We start from the raw sequence: 27,448 nt of genomic DNA, 5'->3' as shown, positions 1-27,448 counted from the left end.
AGTCCTTTCGTGTCCCATCGTCGCCATAAGACCTATCTGTGTCGGTGCGACGTAAAACAAGTTGTAAACAAATCAAAAACCTGCACCTGGCGAGCCGGATATGTCCTCGGACACTCCCGGCCCTGAAAGCCATACGCCAATTCACTTCATTTTGTTCTGTCTAAATACTTTACAGTTCGGTTTTCTTGTACTCTCACAGGAAATCCATATCTTAAGATGTACGGAATGTTCAGAACAAAATGCACTGATAAGCAATTTAATTCGAGATACCAGGCTAGCAGCGTGTAGGCCCTTTGATATCGGTAGCATGAACTCCATAAGACACGAGAAGCGTTGTGGAGCCATACTAATCCACGATCGCTGCACTGCCTCCCATAATGCACTGAGATTGATCGGAGCAGAATACAGGGCGCGTAATTCTCTCTCGACAGTATCTCAAATACTGTATGGAATAAAATATTCGTATCAACGACATTATTTATGGAATAAAAATATTGTCTTTTCAATTATATTGGGCCGAGCGAGTTGGCCGTGCGGGTGAGTGACCTTGCACGGATGTGGAATCCGTGAAGTTAGTGTCTTGGCGGATGCAAACTGTATGACAGACAGTGAGGATAATTTTGCTGATAATTTCCAAATTAATGAAATGGCATATGGCTTTCAGAGCCGGGAGTTTCCGAGGACATGTTCCGCTCGCAAGGTGCAGGTCTTTCTATTTGACTCCCGTAGGCGACCTGCGCGTCGTGATGAGGATGCAATGATGTTGAAGACGACACATACACCCAGCCTCCGTGCCAGCGAAGTTAATCAATGATAGTTAAAATTCACGACCCTGCCGGGAATCGAACCCTGGACCCCTGTGAGCAAAGGCCAGCACGCTAACCATTTAGCAATGGAGCCGGACAATTTCCATATGTCTCAGGTCTACTCTAAACATCTCAACAAGAGAGTCTTTCATACATTTCCTGCAGTTATTTTTGCTTGTGGTGAGACGACCCTTGAACGGGAGAATGGCGATCTATACAAAGAGCCTTGAAAAGCCGTAAGTCTGACCTAAGCCTAACTGGCTCCTGCCCGCAATTAGTATAAGGAAGGAACTAAGATTCTGAAAGAGAACCAATCAATATGTCGGTAGTTGTCGCGAGAAGAAATTCCTCATAAACCTGCCACTGTGTGATGGCTGGTGCCAGGTATCAGGTCTATTGCATTATGTTAACAGATCAATCCGTTTCAATACCTTAGATGCGGTGGCGGCGCGTGGATAAAACGTCTGGTGGTTCACTGCTGTGGAAAAGAACGAGTTCAGTTTATTATTGTTACTTGATGTTTACATAGATGTAAAATAGTGACATTGCTTGATTAGAAACGCGACTTTGCTTTGCAGAGACACGGCTACAGCTCAAAGAAGTTACCAAAACAATGAAGAATGAAAGCTAGAGAATATGAGGTGCAATTACTTTAAGCTGATCCAATTTCCCCTCATTTAGAAGACGTTGCTGACGTAGGAATAACTCATTCAAGTACGTGTTAGGCAGACTACTGTTATTTATGTGTTGACATATTTTGTTGTTTACTTCTCATAAAACACGTATTACTAATGAAAAGTTTCATTTAATTATATAATCTTAGTCTGCGTTCGGCTATTGATGCTATACAATCCGTAGTTAGCAAAATATTCTGACTCATTGCGGTTAATTACATCAGAATGGCAAAATCGCCAAATTAAAATCCCTTCAAAACCTACCACATGCGGCAAATTTTAACAGCGCGCTCCAACAATGCTTCGGCTAATTTCGGAACTGCTCGATGTAACTCGTGTCTATCGCTGGTCCAGTTGCCAGCGATTCCTGGGCTATGTTTTCCCTGCTTCTCATAACCCCTCGCCTTGCGCACCCTCCTACGTCTCGAGGCTGCGCGCCTTCAGTCCTGAAATTGAACCTATTCGCTGGTTCCTGAGAGCAACCGAGTGTTGATGTCAAAAACACCGCTACGCGCGCTGATATACGGAGCAAATTTCTAGGGGGTTCACTGAACCACTGAACATACAGAACGCGCCGCCACTGCTTAGGTGTAATATAGTTAAATAGTTGAAATATTCGCAGATAACCATTCGCGGATGCGGATGTGAGTGCCGATGAAGGAAGTGCGGAGAGGATGCGGATACTATTTTGTTTATCCACGCAGGACTCTATCCATGGGGAGCAGAAAAGCATCTTCATGGCCGTGGAGTGCTCACTCATCGAATCAATCAGCCACAGTTCGGGAGCGACTGGTCACTACAGTATCTTGCTTGTAGGTACATGTCCCCTAGCAGGACGCTGGGTGCGAGTAAATGAGTGGACATGTTCTAACAGCAAGTTTCTGTGTTGTTCGCCGATGTCCCATTACATCCCAAGTGAACAGCCCCCGTACAAGGATACAAATACCACCGGCATGAACTGTACTCTGCTGGCAAGAGGGATGCTTGCCTACCTAGTCGTACTCTGCCATTGGCATGTACCGACTGATACCACGACTCATCTGTCCATTTTCCATGCTTCGTGAGTCCAATAGCGGTGTTCTTTTCTTCATGTCAGTTTTTGTGCCTTGTACTGTGGTTTCTGTACCCCATTACGAGGAGATGAAATGACTGCTCACACTTTGTTGGTGCCCGGTACTTATGGCCAGGGCGTTAGTTCTGCCAGAATCAACGTTCTCTTGTCACGGTGTCCAGTGTCTACACGAATGTCCCACACATCTGGCTGCGATTAAAAGCGTTGAGATCTCGTGTCTTGCCCGTCTTGCTGTCACACGGTCAGTAAGAGGTTTGACGACATCACAGTCACGTGCCACATTCCTTGGGCCGACCACAGCGCCATTTCACCAAGTCTCAAATTTAATAGCTCATCAGTGTATATTTGTGTATAATGCCACTTTTCTTTTCGTTTGGTACTAATGAAGGCATTTTTTAGTATGAAGGAATATTGTTCAGAATTAGGAGCTATACTTTCCATAGGTTTTGGTGGGGTCGTAGTCTTGAAGGCCGAGAATAACGCCCGCAAGGATTCGTCGCGCTAACCACGCATCTTCTCGTAGTCTGCAGGTCTCCGAACTGAGCAACGGTCGCTTTGCAGGCCACGCCCAGCAGGGCTGCAGGGCCATGGGGCTTGGTTTGGTTTATGGTAGACAGAACTAGGTCTTTATGCATCTAGGCTATGTGTACACGGAGATTAATTGCGAAATAAGTATTTGCGATTGTGTATTCGGACAGAAATCAATCATGAATATTTCTGGCAATGTGCTACACGTGAGAAGTGACATGCAGACCATACATATACAAATAAAACATTGTCAATATAAAACGTTTATAATTCACAAAACTTGTTTTAATGTATAAGTCCAAACCACACTGTTTCTCGATTCAAGTTACAGGTTATCGGTCCAAATTATGCAAACTCATTTTGCAGTAAACATTATATCGTGGCGATGTGGCAATGGTGAGGGGAGAAAAACTGACCCGCAAAACATTTATCACAGAACAAAAATCCGTTGATCTTGTTCATGCAGTACTGAACCTTAGAAGACAGAACCTTTCTGGTGAGAGTTCTAAGCTGAAATATTAACACATAGCGGTTTTTCTAGGCACAAGGACGATATATAATTTAATTTCAACCTAGATATTCAATGTAAGAAATCAATTGTTTCAAACAAATTTTATAGCATTTTCGTAACAGTCAGTGGTGTTAAGCCCGTCCGAAATTAAGCATCCTAATTAGATGGATCTCCTCCATATAGATTTAGCGTCAGGAGAGGCATCCGGTCGTAAAATTGGACTTCATCTACACGGAGTATCTGCCCAAATAAAAAGGATAAAGACCAGGAAATACAATAATAATAATAATAATAATAATAATAATAATAAAATGCGCACAGAAAATCTACGTAAAGCATACCTAATCACCTAGAACTTCTACAATAAGAAATCAATATCCACAAAAGCCAAACTCCGACACTACCACACTGTTGTCCTCCCTGAGGCACTCTACACAACTGAGACATCTTCACTCACCATTAACATCAAGGACATTGAGAAAATTGAATGAAAGATACTGAGGAAGATATTCGGGCCCAAGTTTCAAGAGGGTATATGGATGCGAAAAAGCTCGGAAGAACTCTATGCATTAACTGAGCGATTCACTTCAGTCGCACGCACGGCGTGCAATTTTATGGACATTTAGCACGAATGGATGACTCACGACTGACTAAGAAAATATTTCTTATTATCAACGGAAACCGACAAACCAAAGTTCGCTGGCTAGTGTATGCACAAAAGGACCTCGCAGAAGTTGACGTTGATCCAGTGGCAACCACAAGGAATACATGCAGACAAAAGATCAACACCCATAAATTTGCACCCAAGAATCCGTCTGAGAAAAGGTTGAAACTTAAAAACTCATGGACACAAGAAAGACGGCAGCCCCATAGTGAAAGGATGAGGAAGTTTTCGGAAGATAAGAAGAACAAGAAGATTAAGAATACCAGTGCTATTTAATGGTTCCACGTGCTCCTTAAGGGGCTAAACGAATGTATATAATAATAATAATAATAATAATAATAATAATAATAATAATAATAATAATAATAATAATAATAATTGTGTACGAGCGCATGTTGCCATGACCTTGAGGTAATACGTACACGCTGTAGCAATACGCAGATGCCCTCGCAGGTAGGGCAGACCCCTAGTGAAAGTGATGGTGAAGCACTGCTCTCGCTTTCTAGGCTCGACAAACCGGCTTTCCTTTTTTTCTTTTTCTCGTTGAAATGAACAGGTTACACAACAGACTGTTGGATCACAGGCCCCTGCTTCCGGCTAATAACTGCTAGTCATAAGATATTGTGCAAGATCCGTTCGCCCCTCCCCGACAAAAACTATGCCAAGACTCTACCAGTGACCTAGAAATCAGGAATTCCCAGTCTCGTCTAAAGAAAGTTGTCTGAAACCCTATGTCAAGCTTGATATTTTCTTCACATCTTTAGTATTGACGTTTCTTCATCAGAAAAATGAAAATTAGGTCACCAACATTTATTACAGAAGTTTAAAATTACCACACATTTATTCTTTTTTTTTCTAGCTGCTTTACGTCGCACCGACACAGATAGGTCTTATGGCAACGATGGGATAGGAAAGGGCTAGGAGTGGGAAGGAAGCGTCCGTGGCCTTAATTAAGGTACAGCCTGGTGTGAAAATGGGAAGCCACGGAAAACCATCTTCAGGGCTGCCGACAGTGGGGCTCGAACCCACTATCCCCCGAATACTGGATACTGGCCTCAGTTAAGCGACTGCAGCTATCGAGCTCGGTCCACATTCATTTAAGAAAATGCCAGTCTCCTTAGCTGAATGGTCTGCGTGTTGACTTTCGGTTCAGAGAGCCCCGAGTTTGATTCCCTGCCAGATCGAACATAATTAACTTAAAACACTTTTTATTTCACACCGACATAGACAGGTCTTATGGCGACGATGGTGATAGGAATATTTTCCTTCCATGGAATTGCTTGTTGCGCTCTTTTTGTTTTTGTTGTTGTTGTTGTTGGGTAATTCTGTTTTTATTATTTCTTTCTTTCTTTCTTTCTTTCTTTCTTTCCTTCTTTATCTGATTACCCTTCAGGGTTGGTTTTCCCCTCGGATTCAGCGAGGGATCCCTCCTCTACCGCTTCAAGGGCAGTGTCCTGGAGCGTGAGACATTGGGTCGGGGGATACAACTGGGAGGAATGACCAGTACCTCGCCCAGGGAGCCTCACCTGCTATGCTGAACAGGGGCCTTGTGGGTGGATCGGAAAATTGGAAGGGATGTGCAAGGAAGAGGGAAGGAAGCGACCGTGGTCTTAAGTTAGGTACCATTCCGGCATTTGCCTGGAGAAGTGGGAAACCACGGAAAACCACTTCCAGGTTGGCTGAAGTAGGAATCGAACCCACCTCTACTCATTTGACTTCCCGAGGCTGAGTGGACCCCATTCTAGCCCTCGTACCACTTTTCAAATTTCGTGGCAGAGTGGGGAATCGAACCCGGGCCTCCGGGGGTGGTAGCTAATCACACAAACCACTATACCACAGAAGCGGACAACTTTACTTTATTATCACTTGTAATGTTAAGCTAGTAGTAAGTTTAACCTATAGTATTGTAAGCCGCAGTGTTAAGCTCTGAAAATACTTAAGTTGTGTGTGAAATTGTGTATGATGATGCTGGATTTAGAATGTTAAACTTTTCTTTTGCTAGGAGCTTTACGTCGCACCGACGCAGATAGGTCTTATGGCGACGATGGGATAGGAAAGGCCTAGGAGTTGGAAGGAAGCGGCCGTGGCCTTAATTAAGGTACGGCCCCAGAATTTGCCTGGTGTGAAAATGGGAAACCACGGAAAACCATTTTCAGGGCTGCCGATAGTGGGATTCGAACCTACTATCTCCCGGATGCAAGCTCTACAGCCGCGCGCCTCTACCCGCACGGCCAACTCGCCCGGTAGAATGTTAAACTTGTAGTACTGTATTTCTTGTAATATTTTCTTTCCATAGAATTGTTTGTTGTACTTTTGTTATAGTATTTTGTTATTGTTGTTGGGTAATTATGTTTTAACTTTACCATCACACTACTGTAAGTGACCATTGCCACCGGGATATATCCCAATTGCGATGCATTTGTTAATAATAATAATAATAATAATAATAATAATAATAATAATAATAATAATAATAATAATAATAATAATAGAAGTCTGCCTCTGTGGTGTAGTGGTTAGCGTGATTAGCTGCCACCCCAGGAGGCCCGGGTTCGATTCCCGGCTCTGCCACGAAATTTGAAAAGTGGTACGAGGGCTGAAACGGGGTCCACTCAGCCTCGGGAGGTCAACTGAGTAGAGGTGGGTTCGATTCCTACCTCAGCCATCCTGGAAGTGGTTTTCCGTGGTTTCCCACTTCTCCTCCAGGCGAATGCCGGCATGGTACCTCACTTACGGCCACGGCCGCTTCCTTCCCTCTTCCTTGTCTATCCCTACCAGTCTTCCCATCCCTCCACAAGGCCCCTGTTCAGCATAGCAGGTGAGGCCGCTTGGGCGAGGTACTGGTCATTCTCCCCAGTTGTATCCCCCGACCAAGAGTCTGAAGCTCCAGGACACTGCCCTTGAGGCGGTAGAGGTGGGATCCCTCGCTGAGTCCGAGGGAAAAACCGAACCTGGAGGATAAACAGATGATGATGATGATGATGATGATAGAAAAGCGTGGAAAAGGCTGAGAAGAAGAATATGATTCATTAAAGAAAACATAATCTCCTGCATCTTTATTTCTTTGGGAATCAGGGGAATATATTCAAAGTGTTCTGAGAGAATAATAATGTTATTGGATTTATATCCTACTAACTACTTTTACGGTTTTGGGGGACACCAAGGTGCCGGAATGTTGACCCGTAGGAGTTTCATTACGTGCTGTTAAATCTAGCGAGACGAAGCAAACATATTTCAGCACGTCCAAATACCACCGGACGAGCTAGGATTGAATCTTCCAACTTGAGCTCTGAAGGTGGACGCTATGCTAAGTTCACGTAGGTCAACTTTATGCAGTAATGAAAACGCACCTAAACCTACCAATGAGAAGCGCACAACAGCGCCTGCGTCTGCAACGTATACATGTCAGCTGGTCAGGAAGGATTTCGTTGGTGGGAACGGTAACTGATAAAGACGATGAGTGCATCGTGTACTCCAATCATACATATATGTTTACATACAGAGATTTCATGGTGTCTTAACTTAGGAAGTTGTTCAAAAGAAGACAGGAAAATACTTCACATAAAAACCAAACCAAACCCCATGGAACTAAAGCCCCTGAAGGGCCTTGGCCTACCAAGCGACCGCTGCTCAGCCCAAAGGCCTGCAGATTACGAGGTGGCATGTGGTCATCACGACGAATCCTCTCGGCCGTTATTCTTGGCTTTCTAGACCGGGGCCGCTATCTCACCGTCAGATAGTTCCTCAATTCTAATCACGTAGGCTGAGTGGACCTCGAACCAGCCCTCACGTCCAGGTAAAAGTGCCTGACCTGGCCGGGAATCGAACCCGGGACCTCCGGGTAAGAGGCAGCCACGCTACCCCTATACCACGGGGCCGGCAGATTTTACATAAATATTCCTAAATGTCAGGAGGAGTACGACAGAAAAAAATTAGCCAGTTGAATTTTCTAAATAAGATCAGTTTAACAAGTCGACGTACAGAATTTATAACTATAATTATTTCATCTGTAAAAGTGGGAAGGAAAATTTAGTACGCTTTTAATGATTTCCGTGGTCCGTGCAAAGGCTGGGATGTGCATCGTTGTTTGGATGCGTTTTTTATTTAAAAATACAACTGTTTGTGCGCTTTCAATGCGCTCCATGGAAAATCAGTTATTAATTTCCCCGCCAACAAATATCATGTGAATGACATTTTCGGTCGTGAACGGATTTTTAAAACATTGTAAAGTGATGGTATCAAATAATGGAAAAGGTAGGGGATATTGATGAAGCATAAAATTTGTTTCGTTTTCACTGAGAAAATAATTACTTCCCTAATATTAGTGCCAACGGCCGTAGCCGTGTTGAAACACCGGATCCCGTGAGATCGCCGAAGTTAAGCAACATTGGGCGTGGTCAGGAGTTGGATGGGTTGCCACGCGCTGTTGGTGGGGGGTAAGAGAATGGAGGAGCGGAAAGGAACTGGCCACCCTACCGCACGTAAACTCCGGCTCAGGAACACCTCTGCGGAGGTTCGGACCTGCCTTCGGGCAGAATAACCCTTACCTTACCTAATGTTAGTATGTGAGCAGCCCGTTTGCAATGCGTGTTATGTCTGCTTGAAAATAAACTTTGCTTCTTTGCGCCATGTGGGTCCATTATACCTCGTCTATCGACAAGACTATAAATAACGTTGCTGAATGTCTTCTACCCGTGGTAGAAATGATTTTCAATGTTAAGTACAGATGCATGGAGTGTTTCGTCCGTCGTAAGGTATCCTTAGGATGCAATTAAGACATTGTATTTTCATTCGGCAACATACAACAGCTCATACAAAACAATGCTGTTCTTGTAGAATAGAATAGAATACTCCCATCCCCTAGTTCCCAATCGCCTGAACCTGGGAATAATAATAATAATAATAATAATAATAATAATAATAATAATAATAATAATAATAATAATAATAATAATAATAATAATAAAACCGGGCGAGTTGGCCGTGCGCGTAAAGGTGCGTGGCTGTGAGCTTGCATCCGGGAGATAGTAGGTTCGAATCCCACTATCGGCAGCCCTGAAGATGGTTTTCCGTGGTTTTCCATTTTCACACCAGGCAAATGCTGGGGCTGTACCTTAATTAAGGCCACGGCCGCTTCCTTCCAACTCCTAGGCCTTTCCGATCCCATCGTCGCCATAAGACCTATCTGTGTCGGTGCGACGTAAAGCCCCTAGCAAAAAAAAAATAATAATAATAATTAATAATAATAATAATAATGGCGTATGGCCTCCGGTGAGGCCTGGTGCGGGTCTTTTTCTCGTAGACGGCCTGTTAGGGAACCTGCATGTCTGTGAAGATGAGGGCCTTACCTAGGATGATTTCTAATGCTGGATACACACACCCAGCTTCCGAGCCATTGCAATTAACCAATTAAGATTAAAATCCCCGACCCGGCCGGGAATCGAACCCGGGACCCTCTGGACCAAAGGCCGGCACGCTAACCATTTAGCCATCGAGTCGGACAGAAACTGGGAAGAGATCATTCGATTATTGCAATTCGATACATGCATTACATTCTCCTCTCACTATTATTTGATTATTACTACACTAAATATAATTTATTTCGTCCTAGACGTTAACAATGTTACTTAGTCTAGGACAACATGTATCTCCCTCTTCCTTGGCTTATTTAGTGCTTACTTTTGTATCACAAGTCTTATAGAGTTGTTCTACCGTTACAACATACATTATGACTGAATTGAATGAGTGGATGACTGCATGAATTGGTAAATGGATTATTTCATGGTTGATTGTAGTTGTGCATTAATGAATGAATAAATAACATTTTTCTCACCCGGTCACGGATAGCCACCAGCTGGGGAGAGAGCATCCAGTAGAGGATGAATGCTTGATTGTGAATTGATTGAATAACGCGAACATTCAATCGTGGATGAATGAAATACTGACTGCCTAAATAAATGAGTTGATGGATGGCTGAGAGCATGCATGCGTATACTGGATTCCAAGTCCTCTCTCCCTGTTATAGATAACCACCAACTGGGGAGAGGGATTCATGAGATTCATGAATGAATCAATGAATGCATGGCTGTTCTTGTATTTGTTTATATTAATTATTGTGCTAAAGCAAATTAAACAGTCTGTAGTAACATAACAAAATGTAATGTTAGTACTTGTTCCTTATTTAGTATTTCATTTATTACGTTAGTATCCTGTTACAGCTTCACGCCAACGCGTTTGATTAAGCCGTAGTTTCCAGGCTCAATTTTTAAGCAGATACAAACTGTATTATGTCTCTCGTACAGCTGCAAAATGTGTTATTATCAAAGTATTCCCAGTATTTGATATATTCCCCTGTTTGCTAGATTTGTGTACACTCCCACGTAATTGACGAAAAGAGTTTAACGAACATTGTACAAGATGGAATCACATTTACGTCTACTGTGTATTACTTGGAATATGACCGAGCGAGTTGACCGCGCGGTTAGGGACGCGCAGCTGTGAGCTTGCATTCGGGAGTTAGTGGGTTCGAACCCCACTGTAGTCAGCCCAGAAGTCGATTTTCAGTGCTTTCCCATTTTCACACCAGGAAAATGCTGGGGCTGTATCTTAATTCAAGCCACGGCCGCTTCCTTCCCACTCCCATCCCTTTTCTATCCCATCGTCGCCGTAAGACCTATCTATGTTGGTGCGACGTAAAGCCAATTGTAAAAAAAAAAAAAAAACCCTTGGAATATGGTTTTCTTCATTTCCCCACATTCTGTTTACATTGACATAACATGTTTTTCACATGGCAACTGATATGTATATTCACTAAAATAGTTAATATACTATAGTTACTAATGATTAAAAAAAATTAGTAAATCCACACTGACAGAGAGCAGGAATTTGCTGAACATGAAGGCATCAAATTCCAATACGATAAACCAGTCTTGAATTTATACAGAGTCCGGAATTCAGCTCATTTCAGCCGGACGGTAAGCTGCTAAATCTAGACTACGATGACAAGCATGTGCTTGTGAGGGGGCTGGGTTACAATCCCACCGTCAACCATCCATGAAATAATTGTAACTCCATAAATAAAGTTGTTCAGCGAAATGCGTTCTTACGTATTGAATAACAATTTATAGCTTTCTTATTCACTATTCAATAGATTCCCCTTCTTTTTTTTTTTGCTAGTGGCTTTACGCCGCACCGACACAGATAGGTCTATGGCGACGATGGGGTAGGAAAGGCCTAGGAGTTGGAAGGAAGTGACCGTGGCCTTAATTAAGGTACATCCCCAGCATTTGCCTGGTGTGAAAATGGGAAAGCACAGAAAACCATCTTCAGTCTTCAGGGCTGCCGACAGTGGGATTCGAACCCACTATCTTCCGGATGCAAGTTCACTGCCGCGCGCCTCTAACCTCACGGCCAACTTACCCGGTAAAAGTCCCCTTCCCGTTATCTGTTTTCCCGTCATAAATCATAGCTTCAAGTCCAGGAAGCACACACACATTTCTTGTACAGTACCCGATGACACTCTGATATAATCAGCAATTTCCGTGCTGGGAGCAGTGGGTGGATGTTGTTTGTGTTAACAACCGACATATTGATATACGAGGGGCGTACTATATTGTTTTACTCTTCAATTTTTGTACGTCCGGGTGTGGTTCATATTTCACTTTTGAAGGTGGTGACGTGTAACTAGTGCTTTTGTTCCACCGTTTGGCAGAAGCACACGCACAGGGGCCAACGAATGCACTCGTCATAGCCATTTCATAACAACACTGTCGGCGTAGGAGCAGACAACATGGGAAGCAACTGACTTTGTTTCCTATGGAAAGAAGGCGCTTGGTAGCAGTCTGTGAAGAACATGTGCCGTCACGGAAAACAGTTTACAACTGGGTGGAAGGTTGGAAAATAGGCCGCACATCGGTGGACGAGGGAACCAGTTCTCGAAGGAATGTGACAGTGTCAATACCAGCCAACATTGCCCGGGTCGAACAGGCCATCCAAGGAAAGAAATGCATCACATTTACGGAAATGGAGGCAGCCACGGGAATTAGCGGAAAGACCTTGCAGCGGATCGTGCACGGCCACTTACAGTTGGGGAAGGTGTCATCCATGGGTGCCTAGACTCTTGACTGCAGACGAAAAGCAGAAGCGTGTGGACGTGTGCAGAGAACTTTTGCAACGCCATGATCAAGATCCAGCCGACTTCATGGCTAGGCTTGTGACTGGTGATGAGACATGGCTCCATTACCATGAGCCGCAAACAAAACAATTGATGCTATGGAAGCACAGGGGCAGTCCACCGCCAACCAGTTAACCACGTAGCCGAACAGCAGCAGCAGTAGTAGTAGTAGTAGTAGTAGTAGTAGTAGTAGTAAAGCTCCCATTTTAAAAATTTTATTACAAATATGATCAAACATTGAGATTTTACATTCGATCCTGTACCATTCATGATTTGCAGCACCACTAACAATAGGTGTGGATTTTTAAAGTTGACTTAAATATGTCTTAAAACTGAGGGTCATCTGAAAATTTGCGCCACGAAATTAGGGATACAAAATGTGTGATGCTATGCTACCTAGCAACCGTGCAGGCTGTGATGTGAAGTATTGATCGATGGCTAGACCGTATTACCTAGCAACCGCGCAGGCTATGTTTTATGGCTGGTAATGCTCCCCCTGATATTCGGAGGAAATTGGCGGCAAGATATGAGAGGTCAACAGAAGTCATCCTCTATATCGACCTCGATCTCCTCCTAAAAGATGAAAATCAAGAAAAATCGTTTCTACCAGTATAAACGAACCACCAACAACAAAACGTCGAGACCTGTGACGAAGCAGCATACAACGCCTGGACATCAGCTCAGCTGGGCTACTTGGAGGTCACGTAATCGTTCGAGGAGTGGTGCTGGGCAATCTAGGGACAACCTCCAGAAGTGGGGTTTTTAGGAGATCAGACAGAATTTTGCGATTGTGGGGAAAACAAACTACCCCACACATGTATAAGGCGTGATCAAAACATTTTCCGTTTGAGGGCTTTGCTACAGCGGACATGTACCGTTGCGCGACTCCGATGCTGGTACATAAGCACGGACATGTGGACAAAGGGCTAGTCACGGCAGTGCCCAGAAGGACTGATCCCTTGACGACTGGAATGGCGAGAATATGGATCATGGCTGGTGCATGATACCTTTTCTCTACTAACACAAACACCTGGACCTATCCAGAAACCACATCCTTGCATGTTCCATCACAATTTGTCAGGTTTTACATGTAGGCTCTTTCTCTTTCCGCCTATATGCTCTTCTCCTGACCCTTAATACCACGCCTTAACACCACATACCTAACACAAATTCTGGCCGTGGTAGCGAGTCTAACTTGGTACTCCTTGTATCACTTCCCACTCTTTCCTGCTATCTCTGTTCTTCTTAGAAATTAATAGCATGTCGGAGGCAATATAGATTGAGTCGATTGCCACGCGGGGGGAGCGGGCTTCGGGGGCCACCCCGAAAAAAAAAGAGCAAAGGTATTAGTGAGGTAGTCGAGTCGTGCCGAGGTGCGTGCGTTATATGTGGCCACGTGAACTATGGCAACGTTATTACCAAATGTGTCCAGAAAGCACCAACGTGCTGTTACTCTATTCTTGGCTGCCGAAGGACGAACACCGGTGGACGTCCGTCGGAGAATGAAGACTGTGTACGGGACAGCATGTCTGACGAAAACCTTTGTTGTGGAATGGTGCACTAAGTTCCGTGCGGGTCGCGTTTCGACACAAGACGCCGGTCGATATGGGAGATCAGCCTCATCCATTACGGACAACAACAAGCGGGCGGTGGATGAGTCCTATTGTGCAATTATTACGTCTTCGGTCCCCACAAACAGGCCTTGAAGGGTCGACGCTTCCTGTTGGACGAGGATATGCAGCAGGCGCTTACGGACTTCTTCACGCAGCAGGACACGGTATTTTAACACACGGGGATCTTCAACCTGGTGCGTCGCGTCGGTAGGATGACTGCCTCAATGCTCACACCGATTTTTCCTGATTGGCACCCCGATTCAGGACTGTACGGAAGCCGAACGGAAACTTTTTGATCGCCCCTTATATAACTGTCAACTATGCCCTGTCCAATGTACACTTCAAGACCTCGTTCAAGCGACCGAAGAGGAAATTTCTATCGCTGATTATTGGATTACCTCAGTGTGACTTAACCTATTATAAATGTACCTTGGTGTGCTAAAGCATGTACTTTATGTAATGTAATTTTGTACTGTTTGTATAGTATCAAAGCTCTGACACGAAATAATAACCTGAAGTTAGCAGCCGATAATAACAATAATTTCGTGTGGCTATTTCTAGCCGGGAGCAGCCCTTGTAAGGCAGACCCTCCGATATGGGTGGGCGGCATCTGCCATGGGTAGGTAACTGTGTGTTATTGTGGTGGAGGATAGTGTGATGTGTGAGTTGCAGGGATGTTGGGGACAGCACAAACCCCCAGCCTCAGAGCCATTGGAATTAACCAATGAAGGTTAAAATCCCCGTCCAGGCCGGGAATCGAACCCGGGACTCTCTGAACCGAAGGCCAGTACGCTGACAATTTAGCCAATATTTGTATTATATCATAACCCTTTTATGGTTGGTTCTAGAATCTTTCCTGCTCTAATATGTTCAGCGTTTTTTTTGTTTTTTTTTTCTTTTTTTTGTGTTCTTCATGAAATTTAACTTTGGAGATTGTTTTCGTCAGTGTTTGATTTATAATTTCCCTTGTTTTAACATCAATTCCAAATTCCTCCAAAACATCGAAGAGTGTCTGCCGGTCGATGGAGTCATGAGCTTTTTTTGAACTCTACAAACACAACCATCGTATATTTCCCTCGGATAGCTTTAATTCTCAGAATACTTTTCAGACTAAAGATCTGTTCCACACAGAATCTTCCCTTTCTAAACCCCCTTGATATTCACCAGTTTGATTATCTACCTGTTCTTCTATTATGTTTAGTACCGCCTTGGACAATACTTTGTAAGAAATGGGTAACAACGAAATTCCTCGATAGTTGTTCGGGTCGGTGCGGCCTCCTTTCTTATGGAGTGGGTGTATAAGGGCGCATTTGCAATCCCTAGGGATTTTTTTCACTTTCCCAGATATCACAGATTAAACGATGTAAGTTTTTCGTTGCCCTATTTCCTTCAATTTTCCACATTCAGCTACTATCCCATCTTCCCCTGGCAATTGTTTTTGAGTTCATTGATGATTTTCTTTATGTCCATGAGACTCGGTGGTTTTGAATGTGGATTCATCTGTGTTGGCTTCTCGAAATTCAGCCTTTCCAGTGGTGCCTCGCAGTTTAAAATGGTTTCGAAATAATTGGCCAAAAGGTGGCAATTCTCCTTGTTGTTCAATGCTAATGTACTGCCCTCTCTTTTCAAACAGAAACTTGGAGGTTGGTATTGTTGTAGTTCTTCCTTAAAAGTTCTGTAGAATTCTCTAGTGTTACCTTTCTTGAAGTTGTCTTCTGTATTTTCTAACCGGTTTTTATCATAACGTCGCTTTTCTCTTCTGATGATCTTGGCAGTGGTTTTTCTTTGTTGCCTAAGAAAAGGCTAGGAAAACAACAGATAGGGAATCTGTCACCTCGGCGACTGTCCAAAATGCAGATCAGTAGTGATTGTAAAAATTGGAACAGCCCAATGTTCTGTCGTTTGGTTGGAGTACCATCTCTTCCATGTCTTTAGCCCCTCTTCAAGTGGATCGTCACATATCTTGTTCCACCATCTGTGTTTCCTTTTCCTTTCTTCTTTGGCCCAAGTTTTCGGCAGCTTTTGTTGACGATTCTCTGATTTCTTCCCAATTGTCCATCTCCAACTTTGACAAATTTTCTTCATATAATATTTTTTGTTTAAAAATTACTGTGTCGATCCTTGGCTTTTCTTATCTCTGTTTTGATGTCTATTTGCTAGAAATTTTACTTTAATTTCCGACATGAAATGATCTGTTTTAATATTCAGACTTTTACGTACCTTGACATTCATAATCCCCTGTCTGTTTCTGGTTGTAACTGCAACGTGGTCAATTTGAAATTTGCCTAACATTGGATTTTGGAGATATCCAAGTTTTCTTCTTTTTATTTTTTATTATTTATTTATTTATTTATTTATTTATTTACTAGCCGATGTACCCGTGCTTCGCTACGGAATTCTACTTTGTATACAAAAGTCTAGGTTAGGTAGTGTACACGTAGTGAGCAAGATTGTATTGAATTGCATAGCTCAGTCAGGCTGCTATACTTGGTACGCAGCAGTAATGCAATCTGTCGGAGTTCAGTGGCCGCATAAGTGACAAAGAACATCACAACAAACAATAGTTAATTTAATGTTATGGTTGTCGATCTAACAGTTCAAAGTTCCAGAGCTGGAATGACCAAGCTGCAGACAGCCGTGATCCGTGAACACTCTTCGCCTTTTTTCGGCGGGGGGAGTCAAACAGTGGAGAGTCCCAGTGCAAAAAATATGCCTTTTTACTAATCTATTTCCTAGGAGTACTCGATGAATCGTAAAATCTCAATTCACTACACTGACGGTGGAAAAATCTATCTGACTTGGAGGCAAATTATTCCTCCAAGCCAGAGCAGAAATCCCCTCTTCACTGCTAATTTGGAATAAAATGAATGTAGAATATAATAAAAATGAAGAGGAAGAAGCTTTTCTTAAGAAACGGCTCTTTTCAGGGTTGAATTTTGAGTTATTTTGTGAATTGTGGTGCTATAATTTGGAATAGGCGTAAATTGTAATTCTCAAACAGGTCATACTGCTACTATTACTACTAAGTGAGCCTCTGCCTTAGGCCTAAATGTGCACACTGCTGATTCAAAACAGTGCGTCAGAGTAGGGATCGAATAGCTGAAATAATATGACGAACCAGTGTGCTACGTACCAGCAGTATCAGAAAATGTAATCACCAGAGAAAGTTTTCTAACTCCCCAGCCATTTCCGGAAAATATTCAGTCAGGCTGCTATACTCGGTACGCAGCAGTAATCCAATCTTCGGAGTTGAGTGGCAGCATAAGAGACAAAGAACATCACAACAAACAACGGTCAATGTAATGTTATTGTTGCTCGATGTTAGGCGCTTTTGATATTGCAGGCCTTCACATTTAGTTTTCTTCCTACTATGAAATATGACTCTTATCATACTCGGTTCGGTAAAGCTGAATAAAACATAAATGATCGGAAATTGTATTCTCTATAACTTATGTTATGTAATACTTTTCGATAGGACCAATAACATAGGGATTTAAAAAAATAAATTTTAGGCGCCTTCCCCTAAACTACAATTTCATCCAGGGTGAATAAAATTGTTTATAACTTGGACTGTATTTTCTTATTCCCGGACTCTACATACCGATTTTCATTAAATTCTGTTTACCCATTTTCTCGTGGCTCGGTGTTGATATGGACTTAGCAGAAAAAATACAAATTCATGAATATCTGTGTTATCATTGCCGGTACGGTAAAAATGTATAAGACATAAATGACCGGAAATTTAATTCTATATAACCTTAGTTACGTAGTATTTATCGACAGGATCGCTAATAATATAAATATTTGAGAATTAAATTTTAGGCCTTCCCCTAAGCTACCACTTTTCTCAGCGTGAATAAAATGATTTATAGCCTAGATTGTAGTGGCTCATCCCCCGACATTACATACCGATTTTCATTAAATTCTCTTCAGCCGTTTTCTCGTGATGCGTGTACATACATACATACATACATACATACATACATACATACATACATACATACATACATACATACATACATACATACATACATACATACATACACGCACAGACAGACAGACAGACAGACAGACAGACAGACAGACAGACAGACAGACAGACAGACAGACAGACAGACAGACAGACAGACAGACAGACAGACAGAAATTACGGAAAACTAAAAAGTTACGGTGGACATAACCGATATAGAAATACCATTCTTTTCAAATTCTGAGCAATGTACAGACAAAACTCTTATTTTATTTTATTTATTTATTTATTTATTTATTTATTTATTTATTTATTTATTTATTTATTTATTTGATATCCTTAGTGGTTAATGCTGCATTAATTCAGATAAGTTTTCGGTGGCGATGGGATAGGAAAGGACTTAGGCTGAAAAAAAGCGGCCGTGACCTTAATTAAGGAACAATCCCAGCATTCGTCTGGTGTGAAAATGGAGAAAACATATTCCGGGCTACCGATGATAGGATTCAAGTCAACTATTTCCCGAACGTAAGCTTACAACTAGACGCACGAAGCGTACTCGATCGATGCTATATTATTATTCCGCATTTCCTGGCTCTCACCGCTGGATACCCTGGTTCAAATCCCGGTCACTCGATGTGAGATTTGTGCTGGATAAAGCGGAGGCGGGACAGGTTTTTCTCCGGGTACTCCGGTTTTCCCTGTCATATTTCATTCCAGCAACACTCTACATTACCATTTCATAGCATCTATCATTCATTAATCATTGCCCCAAAGGAGTGCGACAGGCTTCGGCAGCCGGCACATATCCTATCCTCGCCGCTAGATGGGGGCTTCATTCGTTCTATACCTGACCCAGTCGAGTGACTGGAAACAGGCTGTGGATTTTCATTCTCATTTCCTGGCATGAGAACATGCATGTGTGGGGATAGTGATTGGGGAATAAAACTTAGGATAGCCACTGTCTGCGACAGGGTTTGAATCTCGGATCCTAGATTGGTGTAGCAGTCCAGCTATTTCGAAAACGTTGTTTGAGTTAAAGCACATAATGTCAAGAATCCGGTCTTTGCAAAATCTTTCTCAGTGCGATAAAATGCTCCGGCCAGCAACAGCAACGCCAGACGCATGGAATGTGTTCTTCCTCGATGACGTAATGCCTAGAAATCTGCATAAAAGTCTTCCAGAACAAAAGACAATAAGAACATTCTATACCAGTGGGGCGGCAGGTCGACCAAGCATAACGATGCGTTTTCTCAGGCAAAAATACTTACGTAACTGTTCAACAGAGTTCTCAAAGAAAATTGCTTCAAATGCTATGGCAATGCTGTCCAAAATATTTACAAACAAAATAATATATAGCTAATAATTGATTTTAGAGTTAGAGACGAGCTAATAATAATAATAATAATATTATTATTATTAATAATAATAATAATAATAATAATAATAATAATAATAATTCACAATATTACAATTAGTATTAGTACCTCTTCGGTGACAGATATAAAGAAGAGGTGTTGTATATAGTCACATAATATTTGCATACATGTAGTGGGTGGGGTGTTTCATCTCCAAAAACTTTCGGACGAGATGTCAGTTCTATGTAGCTGAAAGGATACAGATTGAGAATTTTTAGGCTGTTATGCACTATCCTTGGAATGAGATCACTGTTATAACCTTATAATAATAATAATAATAATAATAATAATAATAATAATAATAATAATAATAATAATAATTGTTACCGAGTTTTTGTGGATCGCAGAGAGGTGAAGGAAGGTGCTGGGTTTGAATGGGTCTAACTACGATATCAACATTTGAATTAAAACTTTAAACAAAGGTTATATTTCTTTCAAAAAACAAACTTAACAAATTTTCACTAGGTGAAATAACAATGAAATCACAGGTACAATGCCAATTGTCCGCCTCTGTGGTGTAGTGGTTAGCGTGATTAGCTGCCACCCCCGGAGGCCCGGGTTCGATTCCCGGCTCTGCCACGAAATTTGAAAAGTGGTACGAGGGCTGGAACGGGGTCCACTCAGCCTCGGGAGGTCAACTGAGTAGAGGTGGGTTCGATTCCCACCTCAGCCATCCTGGAAGTGGTTTTCCGTGGTTTCCCACTTCTCCTCCAGGCGAATGCCGGGATGGTACCTAACTTAAGGCCACGGCCGCTTCCTTCCCTCTTCCTTGCCTATCCCTTCCACTCTTCCCATCCCTTCACAAGGCCCCTGTTCAGCATAGCAGGTGAGGCCGCCTGGGCGAGGTACTGGTCATACTCCCCAGTTGTATCCCCCGACCAAGAGTCTGAAGCTCCAGGACACTGCCCTTGAGGCGGTAGAGGTGGGATCCCTCGCTAAGTCCGAGGGAAAAACCGAACCTGGAGGGTAAACAGATGATGATGATGATGATGATGATAATAATAATAATAATAATAATAATAATTGTTACCGAGTTTTTGTGGATCGCAGAGAGGTGAAGGAAGGTGCTGGGTTTGAATGGGTCTAACTACGATATCAACATTTGAATTAAAACTTTAAACAAAGGTTATATTTCTTTCAAAAAACAAACTTAACAAATTTTCACTAGGTGAAATAACAATGAAATCACAGGTACAATGCCAATTCAGTTACAAGGGTGGGACACCCCAGAATAGAGAATTTAACAATTTTGGGCTTCGAGCCCTCAATTTACACATTTACAATTACAAAAGAGGTATAGAAATCTCCCAAATTTAAGAGCACTTGCTGCAAAAGTTACAATATTTAGACTTCCAGAGGCACCCCTCACTATAACAAAAACTTAGAAAAGAGTTTACATGCTCTCAGTTTCTAACAGCCTACTCACGGCAACATTACACAAAATTTTAATATCTCTGGCCTCTCTGGGTGCAATTTACAGTTGATAAAAGTACCCAACCTACTGGGCCTTCGTGGAAAAAGGATAACAGGATAAATTAATGGCCAGAACACAAAATGAATGGAGGCGTAAACTTGCACTCCTAAATGAAGAATAAAATCCCAACGGGCTCTTGGCCCAGTGATACAGGGGCTAATCCCAAGCTACTGAGGTGACACGAATAAAGGATAATTTAATACATTACGAAAAAGAAGAAAAAACAGTTACAAGGTCATAGTCATTTCAAACCAAGTTGAAGGGGAGCTCGAGAGGGTAACGCACTCTCTATTCCCGAATTACAGTTAAAGATTTATGAAATTTTTTACATTAGCCGAAGGAAATTTTACATTTTAGAAAAGGTTGGTTACATAGTTGGAATTTCGGACCTTCCCCTCGGATAAATTTGTGGAGACAGCAAGAAAGATAGAATTTAGGTGGCCATTACCTGGCTGTTGTTCTGCCCGCCAAAGAATGAGGCGCCCCGCCTCCTGTCTTAACACACACACACTCAGAAAGGCGACGATCAATAGATAAGGTAGCCAGAAAAGCCTCAGCTTATATACCCGAAGGGAAGGTTCGAGAGGATTCTGGACTAATCCGGGCACACCCTCTCAATTTTATTGGCACATTCAAAATTTCACACCCAAAAACCAAGAAGAAGCCTGTGATAGGCTGAAAAATAAGTACAGAAAATTAGTGATTGGTCACATTAAAAAACTGCGGAATGAGAGGGAAGTGTTGCAAACCTTGAAATATATAAAAAATAAGTGAAAGATGATTTACTTGAGGAAACCTATAAACACAAAATTTCCTTCAATAACAAATAGTTCTTCCTCGCACCAGAGTATGTGACCTTAGTTTTTGTACTACCATCTATGGAGAAAAGTTCAAACTTCTTGAAGTAAACAAACACAAGGCGAATAAATTCTGTCAGTTTAGGCAACTTCACAATAACACAATTACTCAATACTTCAATGGTGACATCTTCTGATTAATGTCCCAACTTCCTGTAGTAGCAATTTCACCTTTTGGTCGATAGAGGAGTTCATTAAAGCGCTTCTTTTGAATGAGCGGGATTGAGGTGTACCTGCCGGCACAATAATAATCGCCACCTAGGTGATTTATGCGTCAGTTTTACGGTTCTGTCCTCATTACCAAATCGCACCATCATAGTCGATGCTACGCTCAGCAATTTTTGTACATATCCGCAGATTGGATTTACGTCTCTCAGTCACTAGACGAATCCTGAATTATTATCCTGTAAGCTCGCACATTACAAATTCAATTACACTCTCTGTCAAATAAATTAGGAAGAGGTGTAAAATTATGCAGAAATATTTATTGGTTTCTTGTTCACAATTCCGACCCGAGGGATAGATTGGACTAGCACTTTCAAAAATTACGTATGTTTCTATAATGCAGAGTGGGTCTGTTAAAAATATCGGTTTTAATTCAGTCTAAGCTGCAAGTCCTGAAACGTGATTGTCGTCTGCGCTAGAACCAACTACTGCACATAGGTCAGAAGATCAACATTCGACTCTTTTGATATTGATTTGGCTGTCTTTGAAGACATCTGCCCGAATTGGACTTTTCACATTTTTTATATTTTTAATTTTTTTACTGGCATTTAATGTCGCACTGGCACATAGAAATATTTCGACGACGCAAGAATGGAAAAATGCTAGAATTGGGAAGATAGCGGCCGTGGTCTTAATTAAGGTACAGCCCCCGTATTTTTCTGGTGTGAAAATGGGATACCACAAAAAACCATTTTCAGGACCAACGGAGGAATTCGAACCCACCATCTCCCGAATGCAAGCTCACAGCTACGCACCCCTAATCACATGGCCAAACTCCATCGATTTTCACAATTTGTGTTGTCCGAACAACTCGCCGGTAATGCAGAAGGGTCTCTTTTTGTTTTCACAACTACAAGTTGTTTTACGTCACACCGACACAGATAGGTCTTATGGCGACGATGGGGCAGGAAAGAGATAGGAGTGGAAAGGAGGTGGCCGTGGCCTTAATTAAGGTACAGCCTCAGCATTTTCTTGGTGTGAAAATGGGAAACCACAGTAAACCATCTTCTGGGCTGACGACAGTGGGGTTCGAACCCACTATCTCCCGAATACTGGGTACTGGCCGCACTTTTGTTTTATTACTTCTTACTGCAGTAAGTTAATAACTGTCTGTAGTCTGGGGGTCAATACAGTAGGTTTCCGCACGATTGGACAGGGTTTGATCCCCTGTTTATCCTTGAATTTAAGACAGGTTTAAGGACCTAGGATGGCGTGAACTTAGCTTTGGAAATGAGGCTGGGGAAGAAATGGAGTCAAAATACCACAATTGGCCACAATAGAATTGGATTTCCATGAATTTTCATTTAAACTATAGCTGAATACTGGGATGGTACTTAACATATAAACCTCGACTGCCTTCTTCCCAAATCGAGCAGTAACAAATTACAGATATACCCACCACTATAGACACTTTTGCCCTTAAGACGAACAGACACACGTCGCATACGCACTAATTACAATGAATTGTCGATTATGATTTGCAGCCCCTGCTGATAAGTCAGATTTTCGGTCCGGCTTTTCTTGGACCAACAGAGAAGGGGTTGCATCAAGCTTCGATGCGGAAGACAGAGTGTTCGAACGGCATCGTGAATGGTTTCCCATGGGATTGTACTGTAATATAGGGGACAGTCCGGAGATAAATGTTCATGAAATTTTCAAGGAGTGTCTTCCAAATAATAGAAATTCCCAAAACGAATTGGAGATACTGTGTTTTAACCTTCGTCCACTCGCGAGGGCGGTAAATAGCCGCACTTTTTGAGAAAGAGGAACTTTCATCTTCAGTGAGGAAGGCTAGAGCATCAGGAAGTGATAGTACTCTGTAATTGCACATAGTTTCTATAGATAACGGACTATTCCAGGATCTCACTCTCCTGGTGCTACAGCCCATGAAGGACCCTGGCTTCTGCAATGGCACTCGCCCACTCCTTTCGGTCCAGAGCTCTTCTTCTCCAGCCATGGATCCCTAACAACTCCAAATCTTTCGAGGTGTTGTCCAGCCATCTTGTTGGCCGCTAGGATGTTGGTCAAGGATCATCTTCATTGCCCGGTCCTGGTCCATCCTAACGATGTGCCCGAGATACCGACCGAAGTCTCCTCTTTTTAGCCTCTGCGACTATCTCGAGGTCACCATACAGGACATAGACTTCTTCGCTGGTCCTGATGCGCCACTCTCCTTGATCGCGAACCGCGCCAAAGATCTTCCTCAAGACTTTTCTCTCTCACACCTGTAGAAAGTTCTTTTCGCGCTCGTTTAGGGTCCACGTCTCGCATGCATACAACACAAATGGACGGATTATAATCCCAGTACACGGTGAATTTCAATGTTCTGGACAGCGTTTGCAATCTTCAGTAACTTCTGGAAGGCGAAGTAACACCCGTTCTTACCTGTCACCCTAGGCTTTGTCTCCTCGCTGACCTTGTTGTCCTCAGTCATGAGGGCTCCCAGGTACTTAAAATGCGCCACTCTCTCGTAGGTGTTACCTGGAAATTCCAGGCCTCTCACGCCGTGAGATCTTGTTTTGTCTCGAGTGTTCACCGTGTACTTTGTTTTGTCCTTGTTGATCTGTAAGCCCAAATGTTATGATCCCTCGCTCATGTGCGGCAGGTAGTTCGCACTTCTCCCGAATAGGACAACATCGTCCGCGATGCAATTGTTACTCCCTGGGTTCAGTGGTATTCGGCGCTAAATATACTCCAGACAATGAGTCGCCTTGTCTCAACACACTCAACACTTCGAACTCCCTGTAGAGCTGGCCCTGGACCTTTTTCATTTTGGCTCTGGTACTTCTCACAGTCATCAGGACAAGGCTGGTGATCTTCGTCGGCACCTGCATCTCTTCCAACACCTGTCGCAACCTTGACCTGTCCACACTGCCGTAAGCCTCCTAGTAGTCAACGTAGAGCTGGTGGATATTGAAGTTGTACTCGTAACGCTTTTCAAGGATGAGCCCTAGGGTTAGTATGTGATCTGTTGCGCCGGAACCCACCGTGAGTCTTCCACCTAATTCTCTGCAAAGAGCTTGAGTCTCCTAGCCAGCACCTTCGAAAAGATCCCGTAGGCATCCAGCATCGAATTTTTCATTTTTCTCTAAAAGTTCCTTTCTAGTTTTGTGTTTTCCAGCTAAGCTGCCTACTTTCTTTTCCTCTTTATCTTCATTAAGATATACTTATATACGAGTTCATTTTAAACTGTTCAGTGTTTTAAATAGTGACTTAAAATGCGATACAATTTTAGACACTACTGTATAAAGCCTGGAAGAATTGAGTTAATTTTAAACTGTCCTTTGATTCAAGGATTAACGTTTTTTAAAATCCAAAATGTGCATTTGAGGTTATTTAACAGTCCACCAATCCAACTAACCATCATTTTGGGGGCTAAAGTAGAGAGTAACACATGAAAATAAACAAAAAGTGACTGGTGGGACATAGCCAGCCACCTTGCGAGCGCTTCGAACGCACAGTTCATTAAAATGAGTTATTTTGAACATCTCAAATTTAGTAGATAATTCATGTTCAAAAGCATTGAGCATTGCTTTTTATGTATACAGTTTATATTCAGAGATATATTGTATTTAGAAGAATGAACATGTTTTGAACCAAAAAGTAGGATATTATTTTCCTTAGTAAAAATCATGTAAAAATCTTGCGATAAAAATATCCATACACTTTCTAATACAAGACGAACATTTATAGCATAAAAGTTTTGTAAAGTTAAAGGAAATATTACAGGAGAAGAATGAAATTCAATACATAAAATTAGAATTTTGAGAAGAAGCAAATTAACTTCAGATGTAGTTCTGGATCGTTACCTATATGTTTCGACAACCATATGTTCTCAGAAAAATGATCGAGGAATCAATGTTTATCTTTAGACTATCCCCTTCTCTACCGCTACATCCCGTCTCCTAGCTCTTTCCCTGACCAGCGTCGCCGAAAATCTACTTCTGTCAGCGCGATCTAAACAGGCAGAAAAATATTCTTCTTCTCTTCCAACTTCGACTGTTTTACATTTTTGAGAGCCAAAGATGGTAAACGACTTTCATGACCGCTAACAAAGTTCTTGAAGTGTGTTCTCTTTGATTACAGCTGTACGACAAGCTGAAGGCACAACGGGGTCTCGCCATCCTCAAGAAGGTGGTCGGGATTGCGGGCGATGTGTCTGCCCCCGACCTGGGTCTCAGCGAAGCAGATCGCAAACTGCTCTGCGAGCGGGTGGATATTGTCGTCCATGCTGCGGCCACCATCCGCTTCGATGAGCCGCTCAAGAAGATCATCCTGCTGAACACCCGTGGGACTCACCTTATGCTGGAACTAGCGGCACAGATGAAAAAGTTGGAGGTAAGTTCAGAATATGGGTAATGCGTTTCTAATAGCCGTTGTATTCTCTATCTTACCTTCCCTCCACTTTCATCAAACTAAAGCTCTTCACTATGAATGGCAATTTCCAAACTCTCTCAGTTCGATTGTTACACTGATCAGTCACAATGTATTATTATTATTGCTGCTGCATATCGGAATTAATTAAGCTCGTGCTTAGTTCTCTTCATAACTAACCTCATCGTTTCTTCATTAAATGAGAATGGCCTTACTAGCCCACTTCTTTATCACACTAGAGAGTTAAAAGATATGTTTTAATCCTTTTTTTGTATGAAAATGTATCATTATTTTTCTCTTGTTATTTAGATTATCTCGTAGTAATTGATTAATTTAAATCTTAATGGCAGTTAGTTACAGCTAGAGGGACTTCTTGTTCTACTTGTAATTAACTTTAAATTAATTAGATTTCAAAAATTTGTATGGAGTGAAATAAGTTTGGCTATGATTACGAGAATTAAATTGAAATTCTCTAAAATTGTTAAGTGCAAGTCTCTCTACCCTCATTGGTGTTTGTGTCGTACAGATAAGATAACTGAAATCAGCTTTTATCAAGTTGTCTCGTATGATAGGCCTACTGTGGGAGTGAATCTAATTTTGAGCTCTTCTGTAAATAGTATATTTATTGTTAAGAAACTGAAGCATAAAGACACGTTTGTCTGAAGTTCTTTATTAAAATATATATAATGAGTAAATGAGTATAGTTTAAGAGTACCGGTATATATATTAAATAGGTTACAGTAGAAAGGTACTGATGTCTATTCAAATGTAATAGTATAATTAGTTTCAGTATGACTTAATCTCTAATTCACATAATTGGTGTTATATTTAAACTGAGACACTATCCCACCGACATTAAAGTGTTCAAATTAATGACAATTACTTGTAACTACTAAATGTACATAATGAAAATTTTATATTGTGTTATGAATCCTCTTAGCGGACTCTGATCTGTGATGAAATATTTGATTTTGTTATGAGAAAATGAGAAGAGAGCCTCTAAGGTAACAAACATGAAAATAGTGTTAAAACAGTTTTCTGCTTGGAGAATGATTAAAAACACTGCAATATCATTCAGATTCTGCATTTTAA

The 27,448-nt window shown here is 42.0% G+C and overlaps 1 protein-coding gene across 1 annotated transcript in view; it reads left to right on the top strand.

Annotated features, from left to right (window-relative positions):
- The window catches only part of LOC136856752 (putative fatty acyl-CoA reductase CG5065), a 244,179-nt gene that overhangs the window by 175,394 nt on the left and 41,337 nt on the right, over positions 1-27,448 (top strand). The window contains exon 3 of the mRNA XM_067134843.2: positions 26,069-26,320. Coding sequence (XP_066990944.2) covers positions 26,069-26,320 — 252 coding nt within the window. The remainder of the gene's footprint in view (positions 1-26,068; positions 26,321-27,448) is intronic.

Source organism: Anabrus simplex, chromosome 1 (assembly GCF_040414725.1).
Source record: "Anabrus simplex isolate iqAnaSimp1 chromosome 1, ASM4041472v1, whole genome shotgun sequence".
Lineage (NCBI taxonomy): Eukaryota > Metazoa > Arthropoda > Insecta > Orthoptera > Tettigoniidae > Anabrus > Anabrus simplex.
Note: the sequence above shows the minus strand (reverse complement) of the source record. Positions and strands in the feature narration are given on the sequence as shown.